The sequence below is a fragment of the Ananas comosus genome, linkage group 21 (assembly GCF_001540865.1).
Source record: "Ananas comosus cultivar F153 linkage group 21, ASM154086v1, whole genome shotgun sequence".
Classification (NCBI taxonomy): domain Eukaryota; kingdom Viridiplantae; phylum Streptophyta; class Magnoliopsida; order Poales; family Bromeliaceae; genus Ananas; species Ananas comosus.
The window spans coordinates 962,870-975,462 of NC_033641.1; the positions used below are offsets into that span (position 1 = coordinate 962,870).

A 12,593-nucleotide genomic window follows, 5' to 3' on the forward strand; every position below is an offset into this window, starting at 1 on the left:
TTTAGTAACTTTCACTTTTAATTTTGTCACTGATTTAACGAAATAAAATTCGTAAAGTGGGTAATAAAAAAATAAAATAAAACTACGGTTATTAAATTGATACATTTTAAACCACAATGTACCAAAATAAAAAAAATGTGAAACCATATTTGAAGTTTTTTTTTATAAAATTAACAAGAAATTTTATTTGGAGATTAGGGAGGCGAAGACTTTCTGCCATTTGCCACTAACATGCCAGAGAGATTTCAGCTGCCAGCTAACCCACACTTTCTCAATGGACTGTCTGACCTCCCTTAAATATTTATTAACTCAATTATTCATTAAACCAAACTCCCCATCAACCTCTTTTAGATCAGGAGGTGGTGGTGGTGGTGTTGGTCACAAAGCAATTAGGAGGCATGTTAATGTCTCCTGCAATGTTGTGGTTGTTGTTATCTTCGTTGTTGGCGGTGGCGGTAGTGACAATTCCCTGCTTCGCTGCGGCGGCGGCCGACACGGCGCCGCCGTATGCGAATCACACGGTCGGCGGCGCCGCCGGGTGGTTCTTCAACGCCACCGCCAACGCCTCCGCCACCAACTACTCGGCCTGGGCCGCCACACAATCATTCTACCTGGGAGACTATCTCAGTACGCAAACTCTTACCTCTTATCGGCACTTGTATTTGCTACATCTATTTTATGATCTTGTGTTTAGAAAAATTATAAAATTTTGAGAAATAAATTGTGCGAGTGAACGGTAGATTGCTTGTAGTTTGATCATAATTTAATTTTGTAATTTGATTTGCATTTGCTAGTAAGTTAATAATAATAATAATAATAATAATAAATTAAAAAGTAATGATTTTGTTTCCGAATTTTAAATTTTAAATTTTTTTAAAAGTTTAAATTTTATTAAATTTTTTGTTATCATCATGTTTAAAATAGTATTCAACACGAACGCGAACTCCACGGTGGTGCAAACGAGCAACGAGACGGCGTACCAGCTCTGCGACGCGAGCGGCGGCGACGACGGCGACGGCGGCGGCGGCGACGACACCTTCTTCTTCTCCGGCGGCGGCGGCGGCCGAGGCGGGGGAGCGGAGGAGGCGGTGGCGGTGCCGCTGACGGTGGAGGGCGCGCTCTACTACTTCTCCGACGACGACGACGGGATCCAGTGCGCGCGGGGGATGCGCTTCGCCGTCGCCGTAGCCCGCGGCCGCGGCCTCCCCCCGGCGCTAGCCGCGCCGCCGCCGCCTCCGCCGCCGAGCGCCGCCCCGCCGCCGCCCTACACGGCCGCGGGGACGAGCCAGGGGGAGAGGTTCTACAATGGCGCGGGGAGGCTAGGGTTAGGGTTAGGGTTTTGGGGGAGCGTCGCGGGGGTCGGGGTCGTCGCGGCGATGGTCATCGGAGCGGTGTGAACGGGTTCGGGTTCGGATTCGGGTGGGAGCTTCCCCCCTCCTATTAAGGTGGGCCCCACATTGTTTGTTGGGTGAAATGATGAGTAGTCCCTGTACTTTCCGGATATTACAACTTGGTCTGTTTTTTTAAATTAAATAATTTTTTTGGGTTAATTTCATACAGTCCCCTCTAAACATCGTGAATTACAAATATATTCCTACAAAGTTTAACTTTCATATATTGTTTCTACAAAAATCCTAATATTTTCAAATACGTCCCTTTATTTTGTTACCGTTTGTTTATCATATAAGTAAAATAACCTTTTTGCCATTATAAATATACCCCTAAAAAAATTTCAATCGTTAATTGAAGCAGGATAAAAAGGCCAATTCACCTCATTGACTAACTAGGGTTAAATATTTTACCTATAGTTAACTAATTTTTTCTAACGGATTTTAACGATAGTGACATATTTGAAAACATCTGGACTTTTGCAGAGACAATATATGACGTTGAATTTTATAGGAATATATTTGTAATTTACTATGTTTATAGGGACCTGTATGAAATCAATTTTTTTTTTTAATTTTTTTTTTTACAAAGAAATTTTATTAACTTTTTTTTGTTTTATTTTTTTGTATGAGAAATTTGTGTTGGCGAGTTCCTGCTTCAGCCCAGATCTATATAGGCTTAAGAATATGACATGTATAATTAAATCCATCCAACCTAAAAGTTTGATTTTGTTTGATTGGGCTTTAATAATATAAATCAATTTTAAACATTACATGGACTCTGATTTTTTTCTTTCTGTTTTTTTTCTCCGATCATCATCGTGAATTTGTTCATGTGATTCATCCGCCTAATCTTTCTTTTATTCATGCACCTAATAAAATTCTCGTAATTTGAGTCAGTCAACAATAGTTTGACTTTAAAATTTAAATGCGTCGTTTTTTTTTACAGATTTAATTAGTATTATTCATGAGATTCTCGCAACTATAAACTATTAAAATAAGCAATTAGCTTCAACTTTGAAATCAGAATGTCTTTGACCGGCTTAAATCAAATAAATTGAAAAAATTTGATAGTAAAATTTACAATGATTTTTAAAAAGATAAAAAAAAAAGTCAAACTCCTATTAAAGCAACCAGTACCTAACCCTCAATGACAGGTCAACTCTGCATATGTATTCCATATCATTTCAAAATCGTGCTTACATTTTGTATTATGAGAAATATTAACTATAAGGTTAATGATGATTGTCCTTGAGTCATGTATCATGGATAGGAGTAAAGTTCACAATCCGGCTCGCGGTTCGCGAGCCAACTCGTGTTCCACTCAAAATGTGCTCGAAATTGATATATAGCTCGTTTTAATAAACGGGCGCATACAAACTAAATTTTTTAGGTCAAAATCTTAATAAGCCGAACACGAGCTGGGATTAATTTGCTTATGTTTAGCTCAATATAGCTTTTACATAGACACATATAGTACGTTTTCTATGTACACTTTCGAAAGTATGAAGGTTATTGTGTTTGTCAGTTATTTTTCGATGATGGGACATCCGATTCGACGACCGGCTCCATTAAGTATAATTTACGTCATTAGAATTATTTGAAAATCAAATTTTATAATTTTTCGAATTAATTTACCAAATAATTAAAGGGTTTAAAAAATTACTATTTTAATGACCGATGTGGCACGTTTGTAAGCTCAACGGTGTAAAAATATTTAAATTATATAAAATTTTAATAAAAAATTCTACTTAATATTAAGAATAAAAATAATACTTTTGATTTGAGCCGGTCCCAGTTCGCTCATGTTTGACTTATTGACAATCCAAGGTAGGATAAGACCCAAAAAAAAAAAAAAAAAAAGACTTTGAACTATTGATGCATGCATATATGTATGGCAAAATTCAAATCTAGAGTACATAAAGATAAAAGTAATAAAAGAAAAATGGAACCAAGTTCATGCACCTTAGCTAATTAATGCACTAGCAACCACTTTAGTAAACTCTCTTCTTTTTGAAAAAACCTAGAATAAAGTTCCCTTTTGCACAAAAAATTTCAATTTTAATTCTAATAATAATCTAAAAAACAAACTAAATTCATATCATGTAGTTTCTAATGATTCGCCTAAGTAAAGATGGAGGGACAAACCCTAGATTTAAGATCATGAAGGAGTTTGTACAGAAAACTTAAAATACATAAATTTTGCTATGCTTACATATAAATACAGGCACGTAAAATTATATATATTATCCATGCGATTTAAAGTACTGTCTTAAGATTCACGCGAATAAAAATGAATGATGTGAATATCATATTGTTTTAGCAAATAAAAACTTCTTAATTCTCCGTACCTATGTACAATTGAGGAGGCTTAGCATTATTCCAAATAATCATCATATAATTTTTGAAAAGCCTCTAACAATTTATATATAATTAGAATGTGATTCATCAATAAATCTCTCACACTGAACTTTAATATTTTACATCTCCAACTCCTACAAATTGGTACAGCAATGTGGAATAATAAAGTTCTAATGTAGTATACATAGCAAAAATTAATAATTATAATAAAATAAAAATAATAAGGAATTAACAAATAGAACCAATTAAATCCAACAAAGCTCAGGATTAATTTATGTACTAGCTAGTAGTTAGTAGAAACTTACATAAACTCCCTTAATCTTTTGCAATTAACTAACTAATATGCTAAGTTTGTGTTGAACAATCATGTATCTTATAGTTAAAAAAATAAATAACAAAATTCAAATCTTTGTGCACATTTAAAAAAAAAATAAAAGAAAAACCAAAGAGCACCAACTCCAATAAAGCAAATTAATTTGTATTGGTAGCACCAAGTAACTTACACAAGCTCTCTTAATCTTTTACAATTAACTAACTAACAAATATTTCTAAGTTTGTGTTGAGTATTCATGTGTCATAATGTAGTTGACAATTAAAAGCTAGGATAAAGTTGCATTTGATTAATCAAAATGCTCTCAAAGTTGTCATTTGATTTCTCTATAGGATGAGTGTGCATTCCCTCATATGTAGTCACCACAACACCTTCATCTTTGGAGAGCCTTTGAACTTGCTTCTTCACCCAGCAACCTTGATGTGTGCATTTGTAGTAGCTTCTGCAAACATGAAATACTAATATTAATTTTATATGGGGATAAAGCATTAGTACACACAAATAAGCAAAAGTAAGGAAATGGAAATGGAAAAGAAAATAATTAATTAATAACACTTGTAAGCCAAATTTATAAAGCATTAGTACATGCACTTAATGCTTGACCAAGGCATTATTACTGATTTTTTGGGGTCCTCTCATTTATAATTGTGACGCCCTCCTCAAGTCCAACACATAAAACTTAGGATTATGAGATGATATGAGACTTATCTACACTTCTGACTAGCAATTCGGATGTAAATGTCAGATATAATGATCCAGGCTATTAATGCTACTAACTTGTCGAGCGGGGCATTACAAAAATTGATGTGAAATGAAAGGTGGTAGTTAAAACAGGCTTACTATGTTAATTGAGAGGAGGAGTCTCATAATGGGAAGTGATCAATGGTATCAAACTTCAGTTAAATTTTCTTTTTTCTGTGACAAAATAAGTAATCCAAATTATGTTACAATATAAACAGTTGAATAAACTCCATAACTCTCTCTCTCTCTCTCTCCCCCTCTCCCCTTGTGTGAAATGTTTAATTGTATGCATATGATCTGTTTTTCTAGTCTATATATGTGTTTGAATGCAGGTGCATTCATGCATATGTATGGAAGTCCCACTATACTCATGAATATTGGTAATAGTTGTGAACTATACAAGACAAATAGTATTTGTCCTTTTGATATATAATGATGTTAAACGCTTCCCGAAATAGTTTGCTTTCTCATTTAAAAGCGTCAGTAAAAGCAATGGCAATTGAAGAGCCACAATTAATATATATACTGACATTTATGTCACGCGATGAAATATATTTTGATGCTCTAAAATACTTTAAAGTGTCATAAAATTAAAAATATTATTAATGTTTATTTTTCAATAAATTAGTTTGATACAATAAACGATTTACATGGCAACGTTTTTTTAAGTATTGGTATTTTTCTATATAGTAAAGACATTTTGGAGATGCTTCCTCTGAGTGAATGGAAGTGGCTAGGTGGTGTGATTCAATAGTCTATATATGATCAGTTGAAGAGTCAGATGATTTAAAATGGTCAACATTTAGAGAGAGAGAGAGAGAGAGAGAGAGAGAGAGTAATGGTATGATTTAAAATGGCCCAAAATAAGCATGTAGTGACCATGTTATTTTTGGCAAACTAGTAGTTGTTACTTATCATAGTTAGTATAAGAATAATACAAACTATTAAGTAACTGAAACAGGAAAATTAAAAGCTCAATTTTTAGCTATATATACATATAAGGGAAATGAACTAAACGTAATGGCTATACAATCAACATATTTTGTATTACTTTATTTTCTTTCTAATTGTCGAACGATAAGTTATTGCGCAGGAACCTTATTTATTAAGAAATATATATGACTGTAATAGTTCACAAATAGCTTAATCACTCAATAAACATGCCTACATAAAATTTGGCTACTTCGGAATATTAGACAAATGGTATTTTTCGAATTTTTTAAACATTTTTAGCTATTATACATGTACTACTGTTAATTTGGTAAACATTGATTAACTCCTTATGGTTTAGAGTATTTTCACTTTGCCACTCTGTGATTTGAAATGTTTTTGTTTTATAGTTTTATCTTTGTTTCACTATAAGAACTCATCATTAAATAGGATGGTAAAGTGATAATTTTACAAACTATAGGGTACTCACTATATATGTACAAATGATAGGCTAAAAATTGCTATATTTTACCATGCACCTTGTGGTTTGTAATAAGAATCAGTTTACTAATTTGTGGTTTGTAAACATTTATGGCATTTTAGTATCCAACTTCATTACAAAAAGAAAATTATTTAGTAGCTAAGTAACATTTTTTAACCATAGGGCAACAAAATGAAAAAGCACTATACCACAAGGTTGTCAATTGAAGTTTTTCTTTATCATATATATATAAATATATATATATATAGAGAGAGAGAGAGAGACGAGAGAGAGAGAGTCATACCATGGGTACTTTTAACAGCTATCAAATATTTAAGTGACTGTTTAAAACCAGTTTTCTACGTTTAAATTATCCTTCAGACTAATTTTACCCGCCTAAATTAGCTATTCCACCAACACGTTCTAATCAAGCTCTAGAAGAACTATGCTATCATCCTTAAACCCTACCAAATTCATACCAAAGATCCAAAATCTTCACGAACACAAATGACTTTGCTGCTTTTATAAAATATGAACCTCAATACGTATACCTATATATATATACACACTTTCTAGAAGAAAATAACAAAAACATGGACGTATAATGAATGATGTGATAAAGATCCTTGTAATATATCTTCACATGGAGAGGAATATTGGATGTACAATTTAAACAAGGCAAGCTCTAGTGAAGATAACATTAAAAACTATCCTATGTACTTGTTACTATCTCTTGAAGCTTCTACTATAACCCCAAATTAAATCTGTAATTATTGTACCTCTAACAAGATCCAAAATTAAGAGAAATCCACTTTAAGTAAATTCTTTCTTTGTGGAGTTTCGATAAACAAAAGTCCCAAGTTAGATTATAAACTTATAAAGCAAGAATTTTTTGGTAGGTTACATCCATTTAGCTCTCCCAGTAAGACACATCTTTTTCTATCGTAAGAAAATGCTCAATTTGAATTTCCAAAGCAGGGTGCATCTCCTTTTTGGGCATGCTCTTATTGTGGATAAAAGATCAGATAAGGATCTGTGAAACCCTATCTCAAGAACTCTCATGCAAGAACTCATCCTAGTGGACTTCGATCGATTAGTTATATTTATGCACCAACCTTTGACAAAAACACATATAGATGCTATATATATATATATATAGAGAGAGAGAGAGAGAGAGAGAGAGAGAGAATATTATGGAGAGATGTAGAGGAAGTGATGAAGATAAGCAAAAAGAATCAAGACCTTGGAAATTTGTTATTCTTCACAGCCTTCTGGCCATACTTCCTCCACCGGTATCCGTCGTCGAGGATGTCGACTTGGCTGCGCGTCTGGAAGGCGTACCGCGGCCTCCTCGCCTTCTTCTCCCCCTTCTTCTTGCTCTTCTCATCTGCGACCTTCGCTAACTCGCCTCTCGCGGGCTCGTCGTCGAGCGCGGAGTATTCCATGTTAGGATGAGCTTCATTGTAGGCTTGGTGGTAAGAGAGTGCATGTGTTAACTTAGCCTCCTCCTCCACCTCCTTCAACTCCTTCAACACCATGAAACCACTTGATGGGTTGTTGTGGAAATGTTGAGAGAGAAAGATTTGGGAGTGATCATTCAAATGATGATCATCATGAGGAGAGTAATAAGAAGGATCAGGAGGAGAAGAAGAACATGGCTGTGATGGGAATAGTATGGAATAATTCTCCATGAGAGAGAGATCTAGAGAGAGAGAGAGAGAGAGAGAGGGAGAGGTGTGCAAGCAATGAAATACTATGTGGGGTCTTATTGAATGGGAGATATATCACTACGTGGACTATGTCTATAAACTAGCTAGGGTCTCCAAAAACCATAGTTAGTTAATTTTGGCAAAAATTCGGTATAGATATAATATGTATAAAATTCGTTTTCTAATTTTTAAATTTGTTGAAAAATTCGGCTTAAAAAACGGATTCGGTATAAAATATAAAATATAAAATATAAAATATAAGATAATTTATATTTAAAAATAAAAATTATAAGTTTTTTTATTTATATTTTCAAAAATTCGGGAATAATTCGCGAATAATTCGGCTGGCCCAAAAATTCGCGAACAATTCTCTTTTTTTGGAAAAAATTCGTAAACGGACCGTTTAATTCGGATTTTCAATAATTCAAGAATAATTCGCGAATTAACTAACTAGGCCAAAAACAAAAAACTTAAAGTAGGGATGCAAGAACAAGGGGAGATCAGGGGTTAGGAGGGTCTCTCACCTCCTGCTCCATTTCTTGTCGGAACAGAATTGATACTGCACGGATTAATTTTAATTCTATTTTTGGCCCCTATGTATCGCTCTTTTTGGGACAGATCGAGATGAGAACGAATTTTTAATAGATTTTTGACGGATCGGGACAGATTAATGGAAGAAAGGTCGCTCCATCGACTTGGTGGATCGGGATGGATTTGGGATGGATCATCTTTTTTCTTTATATTTTTTATTCCCGCTTACTGTCTATTTATCATCCCTTTCTGGATGGTTCAGGGCGGGCGCCCCACAAACCTAGATCTATTTGCATTCCTAACTTACAGGTCTTAGCGTCTAAAAATGTTAGGTACATGTCATATGAAACATTTTTAAAGGTTTAAGGTTTTATGTTAAAAATTGTTGATAGCCTTTGTCTCATGCATGTAATAAGTACGTAGTGAATTATTTCTAATAATCTAAATTAAAGAACAATCTAATAGAAAATAGTTCAGACAATAGACTTAACAAAATTTCTACTAAGATATATAGTAGAGATCAGATAAACTATGTGACATGCACGGACAAAAGATAATAGAATAGATGACATAATTAGTGACGGCTTCTTGAAATTGAAGGAGCATAGTACTAATTCTAATACATCACTCAAATAATCGATCTGATAAAATACAATTCATTAAAAGTCTCAGCAATTTACGCTGTTGATTTATATTTTACCTGCAAACTATTTAGACATTATAGATCATATCTACCAATTTAGTCCGAAATGAAATTTTTAGTTTCCGTAGGTTCGAAAATGGGAGACTAATCTAGTTCATAGACCGGGCCCACGGAATAATTTTGGGTTGAATGGAAGGGTTTGGAGGCGGCTAAGGAAGAAGGGAAAAGTCTAACTAATGATGTGGGTAGGGTTAGAATTCTAGAGACAAGTAAAATAAAATAAATATTCACTTATTTTATATATAAAGAGAGATTATAGTTAGAATATTATTTGCAGTATCAAAATAGTATTTATTATCAATTTTTTTTACTATTAAATGCCTAAGGTTTAGCGGGCTCAGGGTAGAAAATTGATAGTAAATATTATTCATATACTATTAATCATATTTTAGCTCAACTCTAACTCTCTCTCTCTATACAAATATATTATATATTATATATATACACACATATATACATTACGAGTCCGGCTACTATACTCTTATCAGTATAGACCTTTTTATACTCATAAATTTTCGACCGTTAGATCTACCTATTTGGTCATTTTCATATGCTAGATCTTACTATTCATACTATTATCATCCTAATCGTACATTCCTTCATCTAACGGCTGAAAACTTATGAGCACAAAGTGGTTTATACCCATAAAAGTTTAGTAATCCTAGCCTACAAATGTATATATACTACTTGAGTATATATGTAAATGCATGTCGCAATTATTTTAATAGTTAAACTCAAATTAACATAAAGTTGTGCATTATAATTATTCAAAATTTTACAATAAATATTTAAATTTTAAAAAAAGTAAAATTGATCTGTCTTATTTTATTAGAAAAAATCTATCGCGTAGTAACACAAATTTAAATAATTCCTGTTAGCAATAATTATATAATTTAGCTATTTTAATATATACATTGAAGATTTTTGTAAATTTTTCGAATTCTGGCGAATCCAGAATTTAAGTATGTATTTAAAACTAAAAGTATTGAAATTTAGGTTATCTTTAATTCAAATTTAAAATTTGATTGACCCGCTTTAATTAAAATATTTAATTATTAATTCAAATGTGATATCTAAAATTAAATTTAAGTCACGATTTAAACTCAAATTTTAATTTTAATTTATAAATTTAAATTTAATCATGTAATTATATTTCAACTATGAATTTAAGATGAAATAAAAATTTAAAATTAAATTTAAGATTAAATTTAAATATAAATTTGAAATTAAATTCAAATTTGGTTATTGGTTACAATCAACAATATATTAATATAAGCAAAAATATGGAATGATACATAACTATTAATAAGAAAAGAAAACGTTACCGTTACAGAAAACAAAAATTAAAATTTTTTTTATTACGTTATTTGTTCGTATAAGGAGAACCANTATACTATCGGTAGCACAGAGGCTTCCGTGCTATCAAGTTGTTTTCGATGATGCGGCTTCCAAATCGACGTTCGGCTCCGTTAGACTTGATCTACATTATTGAAAGTATTTGAAAACTAAATTTTAGAATTTTTCGACATAATTTGGCTAGTGATCAAAAGGTCTCAAAATTGACAATTTTAATGATAGATGTGATGCATTTGAAAATTTAACAGTGTAAAACAATTCAAATCAGATAAAATTTTTATAGAAATTTTTTTTTTACTATTTAGAGTAAGATCAATATCTCTGATCCTATTAATAAGAAAAGAAAACGTTACCGTTACAGAAAACAAAAATTAAAATTTTTTTTATTACGTTATTTGTTCGTATATATAAGGAGAACCAAAATTCTTTTTCCGCTAAAACATGGGTTTATCAATAGATCATAATTAATTCAAACTACTTGCTTTTATATATATATATATATATATATATATATATATAGTCGGCTGCTATACTATCGGCAGCACAGAGGCTTCCGTGCTATCAAGTTGTTTTCGATGATGCGGCTTCCAAATCGACGTTCGGCTCCGTTAGACTTGATCTACATTATTGAAAGTATTTGAAAACTAAATTTTAGAATTTTTCGACATAATTTGGCTAGTGATCAAAAGGTCTCAAAATTGACAATTTTAATGATAGATGTGATGCATTTGAAAATTTAACAGTGTAAAACAATTCAAATCAGATAAAATTTTTATAGAAAATTTTTTTTACTATTTAGAGTAAGATCAATATCTCTGATCTTATTAATAAGAAAAGAAAACGTTACCGTTACAGAAAACAAAAATTAAAATTTTTTTTATTACGTTATTTGTTCGTATAAGGAGAACCAAAATTCTTTTTCCGCTAAAACATGGGTTTATCGTCAGATCATAATTAATTCAAATTACTTGCTTTATATATATATATATATATATATATATATATATATATATATATATATATATATATATATATATATATAAAATTGAGCTCCTATACTTTTAAAAGTACCAAGTTATTGGTGCTTGTAGATTTTTAGCAATTTGATTAAGAGATATACGGTTAGGATGATGTGGGCCCTCTAAGATTGAGTGGATGGCTGGTTGAATAGTATAATCTAATGGTTGAAAATGATTCGAGGAGTAGATCTAACGGTAAAAAACTTACAAGCACCAAGTGCATGGTGCTTTTACAAGCACCATAGCTGGACTATATCTATATAGTCCGGCTGCTATACTATCGGTAACACGGAGGCTTCCGTACTACCAAGTTGTTTTCGATGATGCGGCTTCCAAATCGACGATCGGCTCCGTTAGACTTGATCTACACTATTGAAAGTATTTGGAAACTAAATTTTAGAATTTTTCGACATAATTTGGCTAGTGATAAAAAGGTCTCAAAATTGATAATTTTAATGATAGATGTGATGCATTTGAAAATTTAACAGTGTAAAACAATTCAAATCAGATAAAATTTTTATAGAAATTTTTTTTTTACTATTTAGAGTAAGATCAATATCTCTGATCTTAAATTCAAGTCTTCTATCATCATTTTTATGAGATTTTTATTTTCAGCCGTTTATTTTTAGACTGCTCGTTTGATAGGTAAATGATACCAAAAAATTATAAAATTTAGTTTCCAAATACTTTCAATAGTATAGATCAAGTCTAACGGAGCCGATCGTCAATTTGAAAGCGGCATCATTGAAAACAACTTGGTAGCACGGAGGCGTCCGTGCTACCGATAGTATAGCAGCCTAGCTCTCTCTCTCTCTCTCTCTCTCTCTCTCTCTCTCTATATATATATATACACACGTGGATACGTGTTGATCACCTAAATTATTTCTAATATATATGACGCATACCCATCTATTTTATCTGTAATTTTTTGGATAAAAAAATAGTGCCCATTTCCGTAAATCTACAGATTATTTATCAGATATATATCCGCAGTAATGGACAGAGATTGTCGGATCTATCACCATCTTTAGTAAAAATTATTA

At 32.2% G+C, this 12,593-nt stretch overlaps 2 protein-coding genes across 2 annotated transcripts; one reads left to right on the forward strand and one right to left on the reverse strand.

Moving 5' to 3' along the window:
- LOC109726661 (uclacyanin-2-like) lies at positions 214-1,550 on the forward strand. Its single transcript, XM_020256412.1, has 2 exons — positions 214-627; positions 925-1,550. The coding sequence occupies exons 1-2, from the start codon at positions 399-401 to the stop codon at positions 1,395-1,397; spliced, it is 702 nt and encodes a 233-aa protein (XP_020112001.1). The 5' UTR covers positions 214-398; the 3' UTR covers positions 1,398-1,550.
- Positions 4,212-7,983, reverse strand: LOC109726264 (probable WRKY transcription factor 75). The gene is made up of 2 exons (XM_020255774.1): positions 7,475-7,983; positions 4,212-4,522 (listed from the first exon to the last, which is right to left on the reverse strand). Exons 1-2 carry the CDS (start codon positions 7,921-7,923, stop codon positions 4,342-4,344), a joined length of 630 nt encoding a protein of 209 aa, XP_020111363.1. The 5' UTR covers positions 7,924-7,983; the 3' UTR covers positions 4,212-4,341.

Coding starts and splice junctions, on each gene's coding strand:
- LOC109726661 (XM_020256412.1), top strand. CDS start 399: ATGTTAATGTCTCCTGCAATGTTGTGGTTGTTGTTATCTTCGTTGTTG. Junction 628..924: donor CTACCTGGGAGACTATCTCA/GTACGCAAACTC, acceptor TGTTTAAAATAG/TATTCAACACGAACGCGAAC.
- LOC109726264 (XM_020255774.1), bottom strand. CDS start 7,923: ATGGAGAATTATTCCATACTATTCCCATCACAGCCATGTTCTTCTTCT. Junction 4,523..7,474: donor AAGAATAACAAATTTCCAAG/GTCTTGATTCTT, acceptor TCATGTTTGCAG/AAGCTACTACAAATGCACAC.